The 21250-nt window shown below is 45.9% G+C and overlaps 2 protein-coding genes across 10 annotated transcripts in view; one reads left to right on the plus strand and one right to left on the minus strand.

Annotated features, from left to right (window-relative positions):
• Positions 1-1042: 1042 nt before the first annotated feature.
• LOC137634286 (zinc finger protein 709-like) overlaps positions 1043-21250 on the plus strand; it is a 166259-nt gene continuing 146051 nt past the window's right edge. Inside the window, exon 1 of the mRNA XM_068366604.1 lies at positions 1043-1226. The gene's annotated coding sequence lies outside the window, so the exon portion shown is untranslated. The remainder of the gene's footprint in view (positions 1227-21250) is intronic.
• LOC137634287 (zinc finger protein OZF-like) overlaps positions 10823-21250 on the minus strand; it is a 64730-nt gene continuing 54302 nt past the window's right edge. For all 9 annotated transcript variants that reach the window (XM_068366614.1, XM_068366611.1, XM_068366616.1 and 6 more), the window contains one exon: positions 10823-12259. In XM_068366614.1, coding sequence (XP_068222715.1) covers positions 11032-12259 — 1228 coding nt within the window. In that variant the 3' untranslated portion in view covers positions 10823-11031. The remainder of the gene's footprint in view (positions 12260-21250) is intronic.

Genomic DNA, 21250 nt, shown 5'->3' on the forward strand with positions numbered 1-21250 from the left:
TATGAAAGGTTATGCTTTCTAAATTAAGTCAGTGTTTAGATAGATATAAAATTTTTGCAACAATCAAACTTAGGTAACCTCTTCTACTCCCTTGGTAACATTCCATTTTCTTTGATTCCAACCTATGAGAGGACACCGAATGAGATACCTTTGTTTTATAGTGACCATTTAAGTCATTCCTTTTGACTTTCAATTTCTAGGATGTTTGAAATTACACGATTTCAATCGGAAAATTAATTCTGTTGTGTAATTGGATGTAGAATATAGTTCTAATACCTATGAACTGTTGATATATAAAAAGCCCTTTACTCCATATGCTGATTTGAAACAGTCGATTTACATTTTCTGATAAATGGTGTGATTTGATTCTCAATCTAAAAAAATTCCTGTCTTCTTCTGGAGGTAAATTTTTTTATGGAGGGTTTTGACATTTGACATCTGGAACAGGCCTTGTAAGGAAAGAAAAGTTCTTTATTAAATTCTCTTTTTCCAAATATTCCCTCCACTGAAACATTCTGGAGGAAACATTATGCATTTCCTGAGTTTTTACGCCAATAATTTAATCAGAGGGATTTGGGCTTGAGAATATGATTCAGCTAAGCAATACAAACACAGCTCTTCCTTCTCAGATTTAAAAAGAGTTCAGCATTTTCATGAATATTTTCCACATAAGTTCTACATTCACTTGCATATTTCAAGTCCCATGTTACGGACATTCATTATGACTTCAATGAATATTAAACTTGAAAAATTTGCAAGTTTTGATTTCAACACTTTATAGTTTAGTTTTTAGAATTTTCGGCTTCAGAAACTTCTCTGAGACCACTGTAAAAAAAAAAAAAAACATATTTTTCCCTCTTCTTGGCGGAATTTACATAGTAGTCAAGTTATTGTCTGCTATTAAGTTTCTTCTTTTTAATATTTGATCTTTATTTTTCTTTTAGTAAAGTATTTTTAAACAAGTCACCCTTCTCATTCCTCAGGCCAGGCATGCTATCACTGTTAGATGCCTACCAGGACATCAAATGTTACTGGCCAGGTGTGTACCAAATGTTTAAGAACCTCTTATCAAATGTTGGAATTTCAAGCTTGATATGGAAATACGGCTACTCTTCAGAACACAGACTTAAGCTTATCATTCCAAAGACACCTTTGTATCAGAGAATATTCAAGAGTGAAGTAACTAAGGATACTACAGGAGTAATTCTGATATCTCCTATTCCCAGGTGAGACATGCAGAAATTGAAAACCATAGATCACTGAACTTTTTGATGTGTCAGTACTGACATGAACAGAGCATTACGGTATCTGAAAGTGTGAAAGCTTATATTGTTTCTTTTTTATGAAGGTAACCATAAATTCGTGGGATTTGACCTATCTTCTAGTAAGCATCTTTTAACTGATATTCTTCAACAGCTCTCAGCCAGTTAGATATATCACTGCTGATGCATGATTGATGTAGGATTACACAGCTTTCCCAACATTATTTCTGTACCAAAGGAATAAAGTTTCCAAATATATGAAGAATAACTGGTTTTTCAGTACTTTTTCCATTTGAGAAGGTACTATGTAATTTTGTAGGATTACAACAAAAGTTGGGTAACTTGGCAACACAATGCAAGTCCAACCCTTTCCGTGTAGCATAAGCATAAGTGGTATTTGTTCCGTAACTGAAATACAAACCACGCTATTTACATGGGGTAATTACTTCGGCGTAGCTGATTGACGAGCCATAAGAATTTAACGAGGGTTTACTACCCCCCTGCTAGTTAGCGGGGGGGTAGGGAGGGGTAGCCTGCTACCCCTCCCCCTCACACACACCGGTGAAAGGTTCACTTTACTTTTGGCTCGGATGGCGATTGGAAGTCTCCGCTCCCATCCTCACTTGACGGCCATTATTGTTTTGTCTTTTTTACTTACCCTTTCTTATACTTAATATATTTAAACATTATTGATGTTTATATATATTTTTGTGTATAGAAAATAGTAAGTTTCCTTTGCTTTCGGTGTTGTGCGGTGTGTGTTGTGTACGTCTACGAGAGTGATTGCCGGCTTAGCCAGGCCACCACGATTCTCTTCTTGATCACGGCCGTTCACTCCTAGGCCACCATGGTTGCCTTCGTGGAGCCCGGCCCCTCTCTTGAGGTTGTTCACCTCTTACTCCGTACTACGCCTACGATGGCTTCTCAGGACCGAGTCGCTATTTCGTTTTATTTGTCTCAATTATTTTTATGAATATAATTGTGTTTTTTAACTTTTCTGCTCAGAGCTCCTTCCCTTCGTAGGTCGGTGATCCTTGGAACATTCAAAGTCAGTTGCATAATTATAATGTTATAATTCTGTTTTTGTTAACTTTTTCGTTCCCCCCCTCACCCGGGCATGCCGGGGGGGGGGGGAGGGGGGCGCATACCTTCTTTCGTTCTTATGTTTTCTTTCCCTCGGGGTTTCTCTTCGGAGTTTCACCCGGGGGAATTTCTGTTAAATAATTATTCTTCTTTATTTTCCAGTTTACAATGCTGTTTCTTCGTGCCTGTTGTGTGCCTTCGAAGCAGAGCTGTCCTGTTTATGCCTGGGGAGTCGGCTGTCGCCGCCGTCTCTCGAGGCCATCGTCAGGGGCGTTCCCTTCTCTTAGAAGTTCCCCCGTGACTACTACCAGCTCTTCAGTGCATCCTAGAACGATAAGGAGGTTCGCCTCCAGGGTAGTTTGTTAACTTCCTTATTTACTTTTCCCTGGTCCTTGAGCGGTTATGCTCTTGGGGCTGAGCGGCCACCCTTGTGACTTGCTCAAGGGGCTGAGCGGTTGCAAGGCTGGACCATGGTACTAGCGACTATGCTCTCGGGGCTGAGCGGTCGCTTCTGTAGCTACGCTCAAGGGGCTGAGCGGTCGCTTCTGTAGCTACGCTCAAGGGGCTGAGCAGCTGCAGAATCAGTCTGGCCCTCTCGTTCGCGAGGGAGGCCACATTAAGGGCTCCTCTTCGGAGGATTGCTCCTTTTGTCTCTTCTACGAAGTGTCTCCTCCCGTTCACGTGAGAGGACACTCACAGAGACTCCTCTTCAGAGGATTGTTCCTGTTTACGTCAGCTGATCTCACGGCCTTTCGGGGCTCCATCACCAGTCTCTTCTACGAAGTGCTCACCTCTCTCGTTCGCGAGAGAGGCCACTCATAGAGACTCCTCTTCGGAGGATTGTTTCTGTTGAGAACAGCTTGCTGTTCAGTCACTAGCACTTCGGTGTTTAGTGACAGGAAAACTTTGGTTTCTCTTTTTCCCTGACCCTTCAGGGTCTTGGAGCTTTAGTTACGCAGTTCCCTCGGGCTCTCGTAACTTTAGTCACTTCTACGCTTCGGTGATTAGTGATGGAGAAACTTCGGTTTCTTGTTGCGCTGACCCTTCGGGGTCTTGTAACTAATCCCCTAGGGGCCTCGCTACTCAGGCTACGTTAGACCTTTGGTCTCTCGTCCCTCAGTGTACCTGCTGCCTGCTGTATCCATTCCTGACTGCTGACGCGCCTTGAGCGCCCACGCCCCCGTTATCTAACGGGCTCCTCCCTTCGGGGCAGGAGAGACTTTCTCACACCTTGAGTAAGTCCCTTAAGTGCCAGGTATCCCCTGCGCGCCAACATTCCCTTGCGCGCTAGCGCTCGACTGCTGTTCCTGCTGTTCCTGAGACTGCCTTCAGAGACACCCTGTTCCAGTATTCAGTTAGGCTGCTACCAACGTTCCCTGCGTATTTGCGCACATCGTTGGGGTTCCTGAGATAGCGCACAGGCGCTCACCAGCGGTTCAGCCTACGGTGTCTCTAAGTCTCTTCTACGAAGGACACCTCTCCCGTTCGCGGGAAAGGTACCTCACAGAGACCACTCCTCGGAGTATTTAGCAGTACTTCAGTTGATCGTCGGCACTGAAGCAGACCTCCTGGTCCTCTTCAGGGGATGCCCTCCCTGTTAGGGACACATCCCAGTTCCTGATCTACGAGTTAGCCGATCCTTCAACCAAGCGCGCATGCGCGCTCTCCGACGATCTTCTATTGCACAGGGGCCTACGATCTTGACTCGCTCGTAAGCGCTGAAGATCGCCCGCGCGCGATCTTCAAGGCCCTTCCGCGGTTTTGCCGCTCGCGATCGTCGAGGCCGACGATCTTCTGATACGCGCTAACGCGTAAGCACTGAAGATCGCCCGCACGCAGGATGGTTTCCCGCGCGCGATCTTCGAGGCCCTTCCGCACGCGATCGTCGAAGATCATTAGCCGGCGATCTTCTGATACGCGCTAGACGCGCAAGCACCGACGATGTTCATAACGCGCATAAGCGCCGAGGATCGTCCCGCACGCGATCTTCGAGGCCGTCCGCACGCGATCGGCGACGGCCGTTAGCCGGCGATCTTCGGATCCGGCGCTAGGCGCGCAAGCGCTAACGATCTTAGTGCACGTAAGTGCCGAAGATCGGACTGTGCGCGGGATGGTTTCCCGCGCGCGACCATTGAGGCTCACGCGATCATCATGGATCATCCGCGCGCGGTTTCTCGTTCGTCCTCGTGCGTTTTTTTTTCCGCTCGTCCCCAGGTGGGATGGTTGCCCGCGTGCGGTCATCACGGATCGTCCGCGCGTGGGTGCCGAGGTTTTCCCGTGCGCGATCGCCGACTATCTTCTCTCGCGCGCGAGCGCCGACAATCTTCGCACACGCATGAGCGCTGAAGATCGTCCGTGCTCGCGCGAATTGCGGACGATCGTCTTATATAGTTGGAGATCGTACCCGCGCGGGCACCAATGGTTTCCCGCTCACTGTCTCCGACGATCCTCTCTAGCGCTAGCGCCGACGATCTTCGTACACGCGTAGGCACCGGCGATCTTTTATCGCTGAGATCGTTCGCGCGGTGGGATGGTTTCCCACACTATCGCCCACGATCTTTCACGTGCAATCGCCAGCGATCTTCATACGCGCGGAAGCGCGGGGATCGTTCACGCGGGCGCCGAAACGCCCACGCTCATGCGGGTTCGCGTGCATGCGGGCGCGGTTATACTGCTACGCATGTTTTATTCACGCGCTACCCAGATCTGTTCTTTTCGTGCGATCACCAGCGTGATCGGCGCACCATTCTCCAACACGATCGCGCCCTGATTACATCAGGGCTTATGGCGGTCAGGCCACCTTCGCGTTTCCCTCCCCCGCAGCGCAGAGCAGTGCCCTCTTCGGAGTAGGGGAGGTTTCCGGACAGGTCAAAGGTCTCTTCTCCCTTCATTGCAGATTCTCTACGGGCGAACCCTCATGTGACAACTCCTCCAGGGGATCGAACGATCCTCTTCCCTCCAGAGGGACTCCCTGTCAGCTCGAGGGTCGTTCGGCATCCCTGGTGGGACGCCATCGTCAAAGCGCTCATGCAGGCGATGAGCCTGTGCCTTCTGACTGGGGTCACTAATCAGTAGCAACTTCCTCTTCCCCTGAAGAGGGTGAAAGGCATCCCTGGCATAGTATCTCCTCCAAGGACCATCCTGTCCCTTCGCGAGTCCTTACGCAAGCGATGAGCCCTCCTCAGGCTTCTTCTCCCCTCCCCTGAGGATGAGCATTACCCATCCCCAGGAGGGTCGGAAGACCCGGTCCTCTCTTCCCCATCACTCCATAGGGAGAATCCCCGCCTCTTCCTGAGAAATCTTCTCGTGCAGAGGGGGCAAAAGCCTTACATCCTTCATTGCTGGGGTCCTGTTTCCCTCCTAGGAGGGATCCTAAGGCCCAGTCTTCCGCAAGGACCCAGATGGACCCTTGGGCATGTCTACGAGCCTCCCCAGGAAGAGCCTCCGGGGATGAGAGACCTTGCTGCCAGTCCATCAGGAGTAGAAGCTCCAGGGGTCGGAACTTGCGTTCTGGCAGGTTCTGACCCTCAGGAGAAACCTCAAGGGGACCCCGGATTCAGAGATTCCTCTTCGGTAAGGGAAGGATACAGTCCGGGACCAAATCTACTCACCCAAGGACTCCCTTGGGTCAGTGCAGCTTGCCCTGGTCTCAGGGAATGAAGAGCGCCAGAGACTAGGCCGAGGGCCAGCTCTCCGAGCTTGTCTCCTTCAACAGTCCCGGTCGGTATCGAGCCCCTCCTTCATCCCTGGGTAGGGATCGGTGAGGGGACGGGCCCTCCGGGCGGAAGTCCAGTCCATGTTGGAGATACGCTCCCTCCAAGAGGTGGCCAACGGGTTCCGAGGCCTCCTTAATCGTCTCCTTCCCTTCTCGACCCTGTACAGAGTTGTCAAACAGTCTCCGTTCAGCATGGCGACAGCAGACGCGGTCAATCTTGCGGTGAGACCACAAGACTTCATGTATACACTGGTCCGGTAGGACGCGTACTTCCGATCCCGGTTCACCCATCCTCAAGGAAGTACTTTGGAGTTTTGCCTGGAAGGCGGATATACCAGTTCAAGGTGCTGTGCTTCGGTCTCTCCACAGCACCTCAACAGTTTACCGATGCTTCCACTCTGATCTCTTCACGGGCTTTCAGGATCGGCATCCGTCCCCTCCGTTTCCTGGGTGACTGGCCGATCCTAGCAGACTCGAAGGCATCCCTTCTTCGTCATCGGGACAAGTTCCTCGGACTTTACCAAGTTCTAAGGATCACGGTGGCCCTCGAGGAGTCCTCCCTGCAGCCCTCTCAGAGTCTGGTATACCTAGGCCTGGTCTTAGACACCAATCTCCCGAAGCCTTCCCTTCAGGCGACAGGATAGCACGGCGGAGGAAGGTCGCGAGACCTTTCCCCACACGGGAAGAACCTCCAACCCAATGTGGTTACGTCCCTCCTCCCTGGCTCGTCTGGTTTCCAACAGTCGCCTCAGGATGAGTTCTCTCCAGTGGCGACTCGGGGCGCTGGGGAGTCAGGGACATGACTCCCCGGACGCCGGGACCCCTAGGAGACTTCCAGAACAGACGGACCCCCTGGGATGGGAAGCAGACGAGAATCTACAATAGGGAGTGGACCTTCTCGTCCTTCCCCCAAACTTGATGCTGTTTTCGGACGCGTCAAAGAAAAAGGGGGGGGGCACGTCCTGAACCACGGGACCTCAGGCCGGTGGTCAGAACCAGGAAGTACCTTCTCTAGACCTACTAGAGATAGCAGCCGTGTTTCTGACACTTCAGTAGCTCCACCTAGCCTGGCGGACTACTCTGTGGTTGTGAGGATCAACAACACCACTGTGATGGCTTACTTGCCCAGACAAGGAGGTACTTTTCAGTACAGCCATCCCATCCTGCGGTAGAGATACCGGGATGGTTCAAGTTCCCCTCGATCTCCTTAGCAGCTTGCTTGATTTCAGGCAAGGAATGGGCTCGCCGACAGTCTGAGCAGTGCGACACGGACACCACATTCTGAGTGGTCTTTGGATCCTCAAGTAGCCTACAAAGCCTGACTCTGTGGGGCTCCCTCTGTGGACCGGCTCGCTACAGCACTGAGCTGCAAGTTCCCGCTGTACTGCTCCCTGGTCCCGGACCACAAGGCCCTCTGGTAGGATGCCTTCCACCAACGGTGGGACAACATCGATGTGTTTGCCTTCCCCCGTTCTGGCGGGTGAGGAGAGTACTCTACAGGACCAGAGTATCGGTGAGTCTCTCAATGACCTCCCTAGCTCCGCTAGGGCCTCTCGCGGGTGGCTCACCAGTCCCTCTGTAACTCCTTACGGAGCCTCTGAGGGAACCCCCCCCCCCACATCACCGGTTACTCGCACAGCCACATGCCATCATCCTCCGCAAAGCCGTAGCTTGCTCCAACTTCCCGCCGGGAGACTATCCAGCATCTCCTCAAAGAGAGAGGTTTTTCGCAACAAGTTGCAAAAAGGAGGCCTGGACACCTGTGTAAATCTTCCGCAGTAGTCTCCCAGGCGAAGGGGCGAGTTACTGTGGTCGATGTCGTGGAGAGGGTATCCCTCCACACGATGCCGCTTCCAGCAATAGCGGAGCTCCTCGTGGGATTGCGGGATGGAATGTGCCTTTCAGTTTCGGCTGTGAAAGGCTATCCCTCAACCTTAGGACTTGCCTCCAGGCTCTAGGGACAAACATTTCTCCCTCACTGGAACTCTTCTTTCTCATGCGAAGCCTTGTCCTCTCCTGCCCTCAGTCGAAGGTGAGACCTCCTCCTTGGGACGTGGTTCGAGTCCTCAAGTCTCTAAAAGAGACCCTCTGACGAACCACTACTTAAGGCCCCAGATCACCACCTTACTGGGTAGACAGTGTTCCTGCTAGCCTTATCTTCAGCCAAGCGAGTCACATGGTCTCTCATACGACTTCGCCCATTCAGGGGGATATGGGGAGGCAACATTCAGGTTCATCCCTGAGGTTTGTTGCCAAGACTCAGAACCCGAGAGTGCCGGACCCGCTGTTCGACTCTTTCCAGGTTTCGAGTCTCCGTCCTGTAGCAGATGTCCCAGACCATCTCCTACCTTGCCGGTAGGGAGTCTTAGGTGGCCTCTTAAGAGAACGGCTGCAGTTTGTCTCCAGGCTCAAGCCTCGTTCGTGGACCCTGGGAAATGAAGAGAAGGGTCTCCAGGAATACCATCTCGGCCCGGATTCGCAGGGTGTTACACCCGGCCTTGAATACTGACCCTTCTCCGTCGCATCGCCCTAGAGCCCATGATGTCAGGGGCGTAGCTCTTCATGGAGCATCATTCAGTGACGCGGGTCCTACAAGCGGGGATGTTGAAGCATCAGACCATCTTCTCAGCCCCTTACCTGCAAGACATGACCCGTGAGGAGGCTCGATACGTTTTTATCGGCACTGTGGTGGCTTCACAACAGCTGGTCTAAACCTCAGGCTCCTTGATGGACAAGTAGCAGAAGGTTGAGGGCATTGTTACCTGGTGTTAGTCTGCATGAATGAAAAGATCTGTCTGGCTCTTATTCTTTTCTTCATCCTCTCCTCCCATGGAGAAAGCAGCATCCTGGGTTCTCTGCACAGCTGACCTCAAACCACTGCAGGTAGACCATGCTTCCTTGTGTTCCTAGTATTAGGTGTAATACTGTCCTGTCCCCATACCCTAACGGGGTGGTATCAGGAGAGTCCTAGCCTGGGGTTCCTTCTGAGGAACTCTGGGGCAACTGCCTAGGACAAGTCACTTTTCACCTTCGCACACACCTTACGTAGGCTGTGGCAGTTTCACAACCGCCAGCGAGGAGCAGGGATTCCCTATTGTCCAAGTACTTGATCGCTCGAATATGGAATCCCTGGGCAAGCCAAAGCCAGTATGGCCGGGACTTACCACCCTTCCTAAGGGTTAAGTCACCCCATGTAAATAGCGTGGTTTGTATTTCAGTTACAGAACAAATGACAAATTCGTAGATAATTTGTATTTTTCCTAACTATACAAACCTTAGCTATTTACACGTATTTGCCTGCCAGCCCTGTCCCCCAAGATAAGTCCTACCTCTAAGTAAAGTGAACCTTTCACCAGTGTGTGTGAGGGGGAGGGGTAGCAGGCTACCCCGCCCTACCCCCCGCTAACTAGCGGGGGAGTAGTAAACCCTGGTAAAATTCTTATGGCTCGTCAATCAGCTACGCCGAAGTAATTACCCCATGTAAATAGCTAAGGTTTGTATAGTTAGGAAAAATACAAATTATCTACGAATTTGTCATGTTCATGAGGAGATCCTTCCTATTTGATTTCCTAAGAAGACTCTTCAAATCATTAAAAAAAAGAGCCTTGTCTGTTTAAAGTTCTCCCATTGTAGCTACATTTACTTCCTCCCTTAAATCCATTGTGGATTAGAAAAGTTTCATTACAAAAATTCCAGAAGGTTAGGTTAGTTGTCTGGGTTAATTATGTTCTCTTATGATTCTTTCTTTTTTGCTTTAGCCATACTTCTTTCCAGGTTGAAGGGATGGCAAAGGAGTTCACTCTTCTCTCCTACCTCACCTGGAGCAGTTCCTTCCCTTTTTTCTGGTATCGCTTCATAGTATGAGCTAATCATCTGTGACTGGTGATACAAATGATGCCTAGTGTCCACTGTTCCTTCCTTTTGTAAGTCTGGAACATTTGCTGTAATGGTAATGGTGGGTACCTCACTCTTCTCTACAATTTTCCCACATTTGCCTTTCAGTCTTGGATTTTGTTAGGGACAAAGAGCACCTTATCAAACTTGTCTTTCATCATAATTTATTATTCTAGAGACAATCCTTGCTGTTTACCATCTACATTTCTTAATACGACTTTCAATGTGATATTGTTACTGTATATGGTCTCCTGTTAATGTCTTGACTTTGTCTTAACCTGTTGATTCAAGTACTTACAGTATTTGGGGGTTTGATTGGATTATTTTGATTACTAACTCAATTCAACTAGGCAGATGATCCTAAAATAAAATTAGTATTTGAAGCACTTCTACCATGAAGAATGGAAAGTATGTTTTGCCATTTTAAGGGCTACAATAAACATCTTAAGAGACTTTCCTTCAAGATCAGGTCATAGATGAATCATTGAAATATTTTGGTTCCTTATTTCTAACTGGTCAATCAGGAAAATCTGTAGATGATAGATTGGAAGAAATTGCCTTCAAACGGGTCTTCCAAAAATACCACATATAATACATTCAATAAGGAAAATACAGAATAGCCGACAGTACTATGTAACCAGTTTGGTGTAAAGGGTGCTAAAATTTTAATTGTGTATAATAATCTGAAAATACTCTAAAAAATCCATTAATTTATGACCTGATACCCTCAAGGAAGGATCCCAAGAAAACATAGAATAAAAAAAAATAACAGAAATGTTATCACAAACTAAGCAGCGACGAACCAACATCTCGGAGAAACCGAATAAGTAATACTGTAATGTAATTACAGGGAAAAGAAAGAGAAATCCTCAAGTGATGGAATATTTACTAATTATATTGTACCATTTCCTATACAATGTGACAATTGACAAACCATGTTTCAAAAAATATGATTCATTCATGTGGTTGAACAATTAATATTCCTCAAATGTAAATATAATTCAGTACTCATCTCCTTCCCATTTTACAGGCATTAAGGTTTAGGTAAAATATGAGTAATTAATGAGTAAAAGTAGTTCAGTCTACTGTGTTACTGTCCCCTCTTATTTCTTCTTTAATAACCATAGATGATACGCCACCTTCCGTTAAATTTTGAGCTGGAGTCCCATGACAAAGAAAATTTCCTTCTGTTTTCAAATACACATTCTGACTTAATGTTACATTTTTACTTTCATACATATCAGGTAGCAAACGTACATTCTCTTCTAATCTTTCATCTAATTCCTGTTTAATATACACCTCCTTAATTTCCTTCAAATCTTCTTTGCTCTCAGTCTGGTCCCACTCATCTTCCTCATTATACAAACCTTCCTCCTCACTTCCAGATAACTGGTGCTCTTCACTGAAAGGGATATGAGGATTAACAGAACTTCCACTTTCATCATATAGATGATCTTCATTCCTAACTGGATCACTGGATTCATTTGATTTATGATCATGCTTTTTCATGTGTTTATAATGTCCACTAAAACTCTGAAATTTTTTATCACACAAAGTACAAACAAATTTTTTTTCTTTAGTAGGAACAACTGCACGTCTTTGCAGAGCACTGTAATTACCCTCTTGTTCATGTAATTTCATATGCTTATAATGTCCACTGAAACTCGAATACTTTTTGTTGCAATATGAGCACTCAAATTTTTTCTCTGTATTATGAACTCTTAAATGACTGTGGAGATGACTGTTGCTGGAAAACTCCTTTTCACAATAAGTGCACTTGAACACCTGAGTTCTACCTCCACTAGAATGAACCTTCATATGTTTTTCTAGATTTCCATTTTGTGAAAATTTCTTCTCACAAAGAGTACAGGCAAAAGGTTTCTCTCCAGAATGTACCCTCATGTGAATTCTTAATACTCCACTATCTGTGAAACTTTTACAGCAAGTAGGGCATTTGAAAGGTTTATCATTAAAATGTCTACGGAGATGTCGTGTAAGGTGACTGTCCTGGGCAAAACTTTGCTGGCAAAGGGGACAAGTATGGGGTTTGTCACCAGTGTGAGTTAGCATATGTCGCCGTAAATTATTGAGTGAGCTAAAGGTTTTACCACATTCAACACATACATGTGGTTTGCTCCCTAAGTGAAATTTCCGCATGTGTTTCATCAAACTATTATGGTATAAAAAACTTTCATTACATTCAACACAAACAAATTGCCTTTCAGCTGCCATTTCGTCTTCTTCTGCAGGACTGTCACCAGAAAAGGCGGTAAAATCCTCGGCAGATTCTGTCACTTCCATATTCCTGACATGAAAAGAAAAGAAATTAATTTTGCTTTCCTATATATCTTTAATCATATGATTTATGGTAATCACGATTATTGCAAAAATATGTCACTTGTAATATCAAAACATTATTGAATTTTTAATGCTCTATAAAGTAAAAATTACAATTTTACAAGATGAAATTGGTAATAATTATAGCTATTGAAAACAGTACTATTTTATATAAATTTTGAGTGTTCAGTAAATAAAATGGCAAGATAAAACATAATTCCTTGTATCAAATGTAGAGCTTTTCAACTTATTTTCACATTCCTCATTACCAAAGCTCTTAAGTCTCAATCTCATTTAAGATCAGATGAACCAAGAACTTGGTAGTCACTTAATGTCCAAAGTTTTAATCAGAGGCATCAAAACTAGCCTTACGGTATCTTAATATGTATATGTTTATACAACTTTTTTTCTGTATCAGAGATGAAACAGTGGAAATTGGCTGTAACAGAAAGGAGCTGAAAGGAATATGCTACATTCAATAATGGGGGGGCAAGGGGCCCAAACTACAAACTGCTTTTAATGATAAATTACAAGTGGGATCAAAAGTGGGAAAAGTGCATTACTGTATAGCAGAAATATACAACAGATAAAGATATCTGATATCATAAGGGAGGGGAAACGCGAAAAATCTATTTTTGGGTGAGATAGCCATGTCGTCCTGAAGGAAGGTTCCTATTGGTAGCTTTCTAAGGGATATTTGACTACAGTGATATTCCCAGAGAATTGACCTTTAGGCCTCCAGAATTCTAACTCCTGGCGCGAATATCCTTAAAATTTCTCTTAAGGATATCGCATAATATCAGGGGACGTTTACCTTGATACGATACATAGCAATCTTCACCCCGAATACCGTTTTCGTTTCAAGGGGGAAAAGTGGCGAAAACAGAAGGGGAGTCATTATCAAGGTTACCCTTCCTCCCGTACTATTACGAGTATCCAAGATGGCGCTTATTCCTTGTAGCATTGAACATGGTGCTACAGATATAGTATTTTCGGGAGGGATCCTGCCAAGGTCTTTTCTATAGAAAAGGAGGGCAGGTCCATCAGGACGACATGGCTATCTCACCCAAAAATAGATCCATTTTTTGGGCTCAGGCCATGTCGTCCTGATGGAAGATTACCAGAGAATTACTAGAAAGTACTGTATCTGTGGATTTTAACAGGTGCCTTAACCTTGGGACAAATTTTCCTATGGTCATCCAGACCATTGAGACATACGACGTTACCGTTATACGTCATTACCACTAATCATAGACAATGTTAGCGCTTCCTGCCCCCTGCAGGGAAAAGTCATCCTAGACAGTAAGAAAGGGGTGTCAAGGTTTGCATATATTGTATGAACGAACATAGCATCAACTATATATACAAGAGTCTCACAGTTTGTATATTGTATTGGAACATAACATCAACTAGATATACAAGTCTCACAGTTTGTATATTGTGTTGGAACATAGCATCAACTAGATATACAAGAGTCTCACGGTTTGTATAATATATTGGAACATAACGTCAACTAGATATACAGAAGTCTCACTGTTTGAATATTGTGTTGGAGCAAAAATATCAGCTATATTTATTGTCCAAACATACAATGATATGAAGTTTTACTTAGGTAATTAGGTAAGAAAACTCTGGCTATACTTTATTTGTGTTAATTGTAGGGCAAAATAAGAAGCAATTACACATTGATGGACACTTATTCACAATAAATGACCAAATATAAAGTAACATGTGTAATATATGTTAATATATATAAAGAGAAATATACATTAGGCAACATAATACAGAAAAATTTGTTTACACCTGAAAGGGAAGAAAGGATTAGTGCCACAATTGAATTTGAAAATTTAATAAAATTTTCTAATATAGTTTTCTGTAATGTTGGATATTATCAACACTGTAAAGTACACACGGCACGAGTGTTATCTGTATAATCCTCCACCTGAAATAATTTGAACAATCTTTAGTGTCACCATGGTGACACTCACTTAAAAAGTATTGCACTGGAAGGTGTCAACACCTTTACCCAGTAATTGATAGTCCCAATCAATTCACTGTCCATCGCAGTACTAGACGATAGGTTTTAACACACTACCTGCCGCCACCACAAAATGCTTCAACTCATGCACCTGTTTTGCATAATGTTTATAGAAGACTCTGGATGATTTCCATCCAGTGTACGAGCGAAGACGCTCAAAGTCCATATACTGAAAAAAGTTCAGTGATGAAGCCATTTTCCTTGGATCGTGACCTGCAGGTGTACTGTCAGGATCCGCTCTGCAAATAAAGTAGGTGAGCTTCACCCTCGGCTGTTTTAGGGATAAGTTTGATCCTGAAGTTTCTCCTTTAAAGAGCTGTCCTCGTCTGAAGTTCTTCGAAGATAGACCTTTAGACATTCTACTGGACACAGAGAGACATCTTCCTTCAGAGGGAAGATTCTCCAGGGACCCCATCTCTTAGTGGGTAGCTCGTTCTTAGCGAGAAAGGTTGGATCAGGAAAAAGATTCAGTTCTCCCACTTCTGTGAACTGAATATGGCCCTCGTCTCTGGATAGGGCCACTATTTCACTAACTCTAGCCCCCGAGGCTATAGCGAACAGGAAAATTACTTTTTGAGTCAGATCCTTAAGAGAGCAATCTTCATTGTTTACTGTTGAAGCATAGTGTAGGACCTTGTCCAAGGACCATGAAATGGGCTTCGGAGGAGTTGCAGGCCTGAGTCTAGCACATGCCTTACGGATCTTGTTAAAGATTTCGTTCAACAGGTCCACTTGGAAGGCGTATAGCAGAGGTCTAGTCAGAGCCGACTTACACGTAGTTATCGTATTGGCTGCCAGACCTTGTCTATGAAGGTGGATAAAGAAGGACAGACAAAAGTCCATTGAGATTTCTTTCGGTCCTTTTGCTTTGACGAAAGCAACCCACTTTTTCCAAGACGATTCATATTGTCTTCTGGTTGACTTGGATTGTATTCTAAGAAGTCTATACTGCCTTTTGAGATCCAAAAATCTTTTCTTAACCGCTAAGGAGAGAAAATCGTGAGATGAAGGTATTGGGTTCTCTGTGATGAAGCGAAGACAGTCGACTTCTGTACCTGTTGAGATAGTGCTGGGTCCAGTAGAGGGACCAGCCTCAGCTTCAGTTCCATTACCAGAGGGAACCAGTTGCTCTTTGGCCACTTGGGAGCCACTAGAGCTGCCGATCCTCGAAAGGTTCTCAGCCTGGTGAGGACCTTCATTAGGAGATTGGTCGGAGGGAACAGGTAAATCCGGTTCCATCTGTTCCAGTTGAGGGACATGGCGTCCGTCGCCTCCGCTAGAGGGTCCTTGTATGGGGCTACATATCGAGGTAGTTTCTTGTTGTCGCTCGTCGCAAAGAGGTTGATCTGCAGTTCCGGGACTTGATGTAAGATGAAGGAGAATGAGTCTGCGTCTAGGGACCATTCTGACTCTATCGGCTTGAGCCTGGATAGAGCGTCCGCTGTCACATTGCGGAACCTTTGAAGGTGAACTGCTGATAAATGCCATCTCTTCTTTTCCGCCAGATGGAAGATGGCCAATATCACTTGGTTGATCTGGGGCGATCTTGAGCCTTCACGGTTCAAACATCTCATTATTACTTCGCTGTCCAGGATCAGCCTGATGTGGGCTGATCTGCGAGGGGAGAGTTTCTTCAATGTCAAAAGGACTGCCATGGCCTCAAAAATGTTGATGTGAAAGTTCTTGAAAAGAGAGGACCAGGTCCCTTGAACTTTCCGTTGATGGGAGTAACCTTCCCATCCTTCCGTCAAGGCATCCCAGTGGATGGTCACTGATGGTGGAGGTGGTTGCAAGGGCACAGTCCTCTTTAGGTTCTTGGCCTTCGACTATGGCTTGAGAAGTGATCGTAGAGTTTGGTTTAATCCCACCTCGGATGTCCTTGTTCGGGCGCCAAAATAATGTGGCAGGATGTTGCAAGGACAACCCCCACACCCTTGAATCACTCTAACTGACAAATGTCTCAACAAAACAAACTTTCCCCTTACGTTATCTAAAACCAGACTCATAGACAAAAGGACAAAAAAAAAAAAAAAACCTTAATACTATATTTCTTACAAACTATAATATATCAAACCAAATTAGTCACACTTAAACTATTTCTTACAAACTAAACCTAATCATAAACTTGGAGACTAAACATACAAACTAACACCATTAAAAAAAAAACTAACAAAACTTGAAATTAACCACACACCAACACCCAAATATGCATTTTAATGTCACCAACACAGCCGTCCACACACTGCAGAACTGTCTTTTACTGCACACAACCACAGCTTTGTGGTTAGCTATACACTGTGCGGCAGTTTTCCGCTACTACCTCCCTGATTGGGGTCCTTGATATCATCATCATCATCATCATCATGCGTAATCTTGATAAACAGGCCAGGTCATCAACAGTTGGGCAATTCAAAAGAGCCATCTAACACAATCAATTAAAGGCCAGGTCAGCAACTATCAGTCCAAAAAAAAAATCTCTCCAAAGGAGGAATCACGGCCTGAAAATGAAAAAAGAGAAAACACTTACGAACACTCCTAACTAACTAAACTATCGCACTATAATCAAAGATAAATAATAAATTGTTCCTATCATTCACAATCACGACAAGCAAATATAAACAAAACTGTACTTACTGAGAAAACCAATCAACACTTCCACACTGGTAATAAAGAATAATAATAATAGTCCAGCATTCACACCAGCCTCTAGTTTCAGTCACAATCAAAATAAGCATTTTCTCAAGACATGCACCACTGTCCTAACCTAGCTAAAACATAAACAAACAATCTCATTTATACCAACAGTCTTTCTCACAACAAACAATCGATACACACACACACACACACACTCTCTCTCTCTCTCTCTCTCTCTCTCTCTCTCTCTCTCTCTCTCTCTCTCTCTCTCTCTCTCTCTCTCTCTCTCTCTCTCTCTCTCTCTCTCTCTCTCTCTCTCTCTCTCTCTCTCTCTCTCTCTCTCTCTCTCTCTGTGGATTTGGCAAACAAAAAATAAAACAAAAATTAATCCTCCACAATGTCGGTATCGATCTTCTTTGATCTCTTCGAGCGTTTGATGCGTATCTTCTCCAGACTCCTGATGCATCTTTCAGTTGTGCTTTTAGCACTAGGTCTGTCACTGCTGCAAACTGGAGAGAGCCCAGTACTCTTTCCTGTTGGCGTCTTGAGATCCTGTCGGATTTCAGTAGTCTCTTGACAGATCCTGCAATCTCTCTCCTCTTCCCTGGGGGAATGGAGAGACGGTGTGACTTCAAGTTCCAATGGATTCCCAGCCATTGAAACTCTTGAGCTGGAGAAAGTCGAGACTTCTTAAAGTTGATTTTGAATCCCAGATGTTCCAGGAACTGGATCACTTTCTTGGATGCTTGCAGACAAGCCGTCCTGGATGCTGCCCACACCAGCCAGCCAGTCCAGGTACGCTGCTACCTGAACGCTTTCTAGGCGTAGTTGTTGAACGACTGCGTCTGCAAGTTTCGTGAAAATCCTTGGGGCTACAGTATGTTTAGTCCGAAGGGCATGGCTCTGAAGACGCACTTTTTCTTCTGTAGCCTGAACCCTAGGTAGGAGGAGAGGGGGGCAGTTGACTGGAATATACCAATAAGCTGCCAGGTCTATCGAGACTGTGTACGCCCCTTTTGGTAACAGGGTCCTTATGTGTTGAAGGGTTAACATCCTGATGAACTTGTTGAGTGGCGACAAGTCCAGAATGACTCTGAGTTTGTCTGAGTCCTTCATGGGAACACAAAACAGCTTTCCCTGGAATTTGATGGACTTTGCCCTCCTTATTACCCGTTTGCTCAATAATTCTAGGGTATATTCTTCCAGTAAGGGGGTGGAGTGTTGGAGGAATTGAGGAAATGATGGTGGAGCCTTGCTCCAGCACCATCCAAGTCCGTTCTTAATTGGGCTGTGGGCCCAAGGATCGAAGGTCCAACGATCCTGAAATTGTTGGAGCCTCCCTTCTACCTGAAGCATCTCATTGCTTCTGTTTTCTGGAGGATTTACCTCCCTTACCTCGTGAGGGGTGTTTTGAGGAGCCCCGTCTGGAGCCTCTACCTTTGGGATGAAAGGTAGTGGTCTGCCTCTCAAATGCAGGGTTGAATGCTGGTGACTGGGCAACCAGCTGTTGAGGTACCATCTGGTAAGTGGTTTGCGGTTGAGCAACCACTTGGGGCACCGTGGTCATGGTGACTGTGGGATGTTGTTGCCTGGCAGGTCGAGAGGGTAGTCTAGGTCTCTTAGTCTTCTTCTTAGGCTGGGGACCCTCATCTGGGGAAGACTTCCTTTTGGATGACGTGCCCCACTTCTGGAGAAGGTTCCTATTCTCCGTGGCGGCTTTGTCAACTACCTCCTTGACCACTTCATTTGGGAAGAGGTCTTTACCCCAGATATTGGAAGCTATCAGCTTCCTGGGTTCGTGTTTTACAGTTGCTGTAGCAAACACGAACTCTCTGCATGCCCTTCTGGCTTTGATAAAGCCGTACAGGTCCTTTACCAAGGTAGCCATGTGCATCTTGGCCATGACCATGCTCATATCTGGGGTGCTCTTTAAGCCTGCACACATCTCCATACAGTTCTGTAGGGATAGAGATGCAGCTAGTCTTTCTTTTGTTTCTTGCTCCCTACGCAAGAGAAAGTCTGACAGCTTTGGGAGATTCTCGTTGAACTGTCGTCCAGCGATATCTGCCTCCAACTTCCCAACTGAGAAGGTAAGGTGGACTTCCTTCCAATCCTTATCCTCCATGGGCAGGGCTAATGATGGGTCTACACTCATCCAGTGTAGGACAAGGTTTGCCTGCCTCTCCTGCCTTGACAACGGCTTTAAGAGCCTCCAATGTAAAGGGGAAGGCCATTGAAGCTGGAGCAAGAAAGGTAGGATGTTTCTTGCTGAGGGCAGACACCTTAGAATTTGTGCAGCCCACCTTCTTTAGACTGCTTGACAAAAGAGCCTGTGCCTTGTCATGGTCGAATACTATGACCTCCTCGGGTTCCGTCTCTTCCTTCGATGCTGGTTCCAGCTTCAGACGAATGAAGCAGTCTGGGTAAGCATTGAAGCTTGGCCAGAACTGAATGTCATCAATAGGGACGGCTCCCATCTTCTCCGAAATGTAGAGTTTGCCGTTGGTGATCGGCATATACTCCGCATATCTCCAGGGATTAGTTTCGGAGCAGGGTGGGAGGTCTTGGACTCTGAGTTCTTGTGAGTCCCACGGGAGGCGGAGAGTCGAGCTTCACGGAGCTCTCTTTCAAGTTTCGCTTCCCTAGCTTCGCCTTGCTTGCAAATGCTCTCCATTAGAGCCGTAAGATTGGCCAGTGCCTGTTTCATGTCGTCTGATGGAGAGGCAGAAGATGTTGAGGGTAACGGCTCCAGTGCCGGCATCGACGTAAGGGACTCCGACTCAACTTCATCATCTTCCTCGGGAGTCAGTGTAGACTCATCCTCGTGACCTTCCTTGAGAAGATCCTTCTCAGTGTCCGAGGACACTTCAGACATCCTTTCCTCTTGGTGGATGTCCATACCTTGTAGTGCGTCACTAACTTCCGTCTTGACGGCAATCTGGACGCATGGTATTTCAGGTTGTACCTGGGGTATGACAGCTTCAATACCCGCTTTAGGGAACAGCAAGTTGCGCATCCTTTCGTTAGGAAGGTACGGTCCCATAGAGTTCTTTTGGAACCCACTTACCCATCTACGCAGCTTTTCTCGTGCTGCATCCCTTGACTCCTCTGACTTGGGGTCGTCAAAAACCTCGGTAACCAAGGTCCGGCATATATTGCAGCCTTGGGGGTCCCAGTACCGTAGGGCTTCTTTAGTGATGGTGCAGGGGGCATGAGACCTGCACCCTTTGTTGCCACAAAAGTCCATACTCCTGATGTTGCAGAAGATGACTTCGCACTTCACTAGGTCCTCCTGTAAAGAGAGGAAAATTAAATGAGTATGCGGTTGTTTATCTCACATGATAAACAAATGTGTAAAATATTAATATTAATAGTTAAACCTTTATAGCTTAGGATAGTCAAGCTAGAAAGGAACTAGGAAAGACACATACTTGTGCTTCCTGTCCAGCCAATTGCTGTGACCTCCCCCAAAATTAAAGTCACAGAGTTTTCCTACTCAGGAAACCCAAGAGAAGGGTTCTAACCCCTAGGGGTAGATAAGTGTATCTTAACACTGACCCTTCTTAAGATCTTTAATATTAGGGGTAAGTTGTCAACTGATTAACTATCAGTGTATTGGAGGAAATCTTTCCTTCCAATATAGTACAGTATTGGTCTCAACAACAGACTGTGCCAGAAAGCACAAGGTATGGTGGAAAATAACTACTGTAAAATATATACTATAGTTTTCTGTCTGCAGTATAATCTATACTGCAGATATACTAGCTACTGTATAATCATGTACAGTAGTTCAGCCGGCATGTTGCCGGCTAGGCTAAAATAAGGGTGTAAGTACTTAATCTTACTGCCTTCCTCCAGAATGAGGGTTCAAAATGGAAGGGGAGAATGCATCATTCAAACTTCCATCCAGCCACAACACCCACTGCCGGTCACTGCCGGCTTCGGGGATGTGGATGGCAATCCAAGAGAGGACTGAAGAACACTCTCGATAGTAGAGGGGTCTCCCACCGGCAGCCGTTACAGCCTTTCCCGGAGCCTTGCGTCCATAAGGGAAAGACTGAGTGACTATACAGCTGCTTATGTAGGAGCCAGACCGGCACCACAACCTACCCGGCAAGCGGTGAGATTGTAGGACGACGGCCACAGGGTTGCGATGGCTAGGCCATCGCTAAAGGACAGGGAGGGGCAGGGAAAGGGTCCTGTATCAAGTGAGGAAGAAGGTGCCAGGGTTGCCGCCACTACCAAACAAGGGATAAACTCTGTTTCAGTATCGTCGTCATCCTAGGT

The sequence above is a fragment of the Palaemon carinicauda genome, chromosome 44, assembly GCF_036898095.1.
Source record: "Palaemon carinicauda isolate YSFRI2023 chromosome 44, ASM3689809v2, whole genome shotgun sequence".
Lineage (NCBI taxonomy): Eukaryota > Metazoa > Arthropoda > Malacostraca > Decapoda > Palaemonidae > Palaemon > Palaemon carinicauda.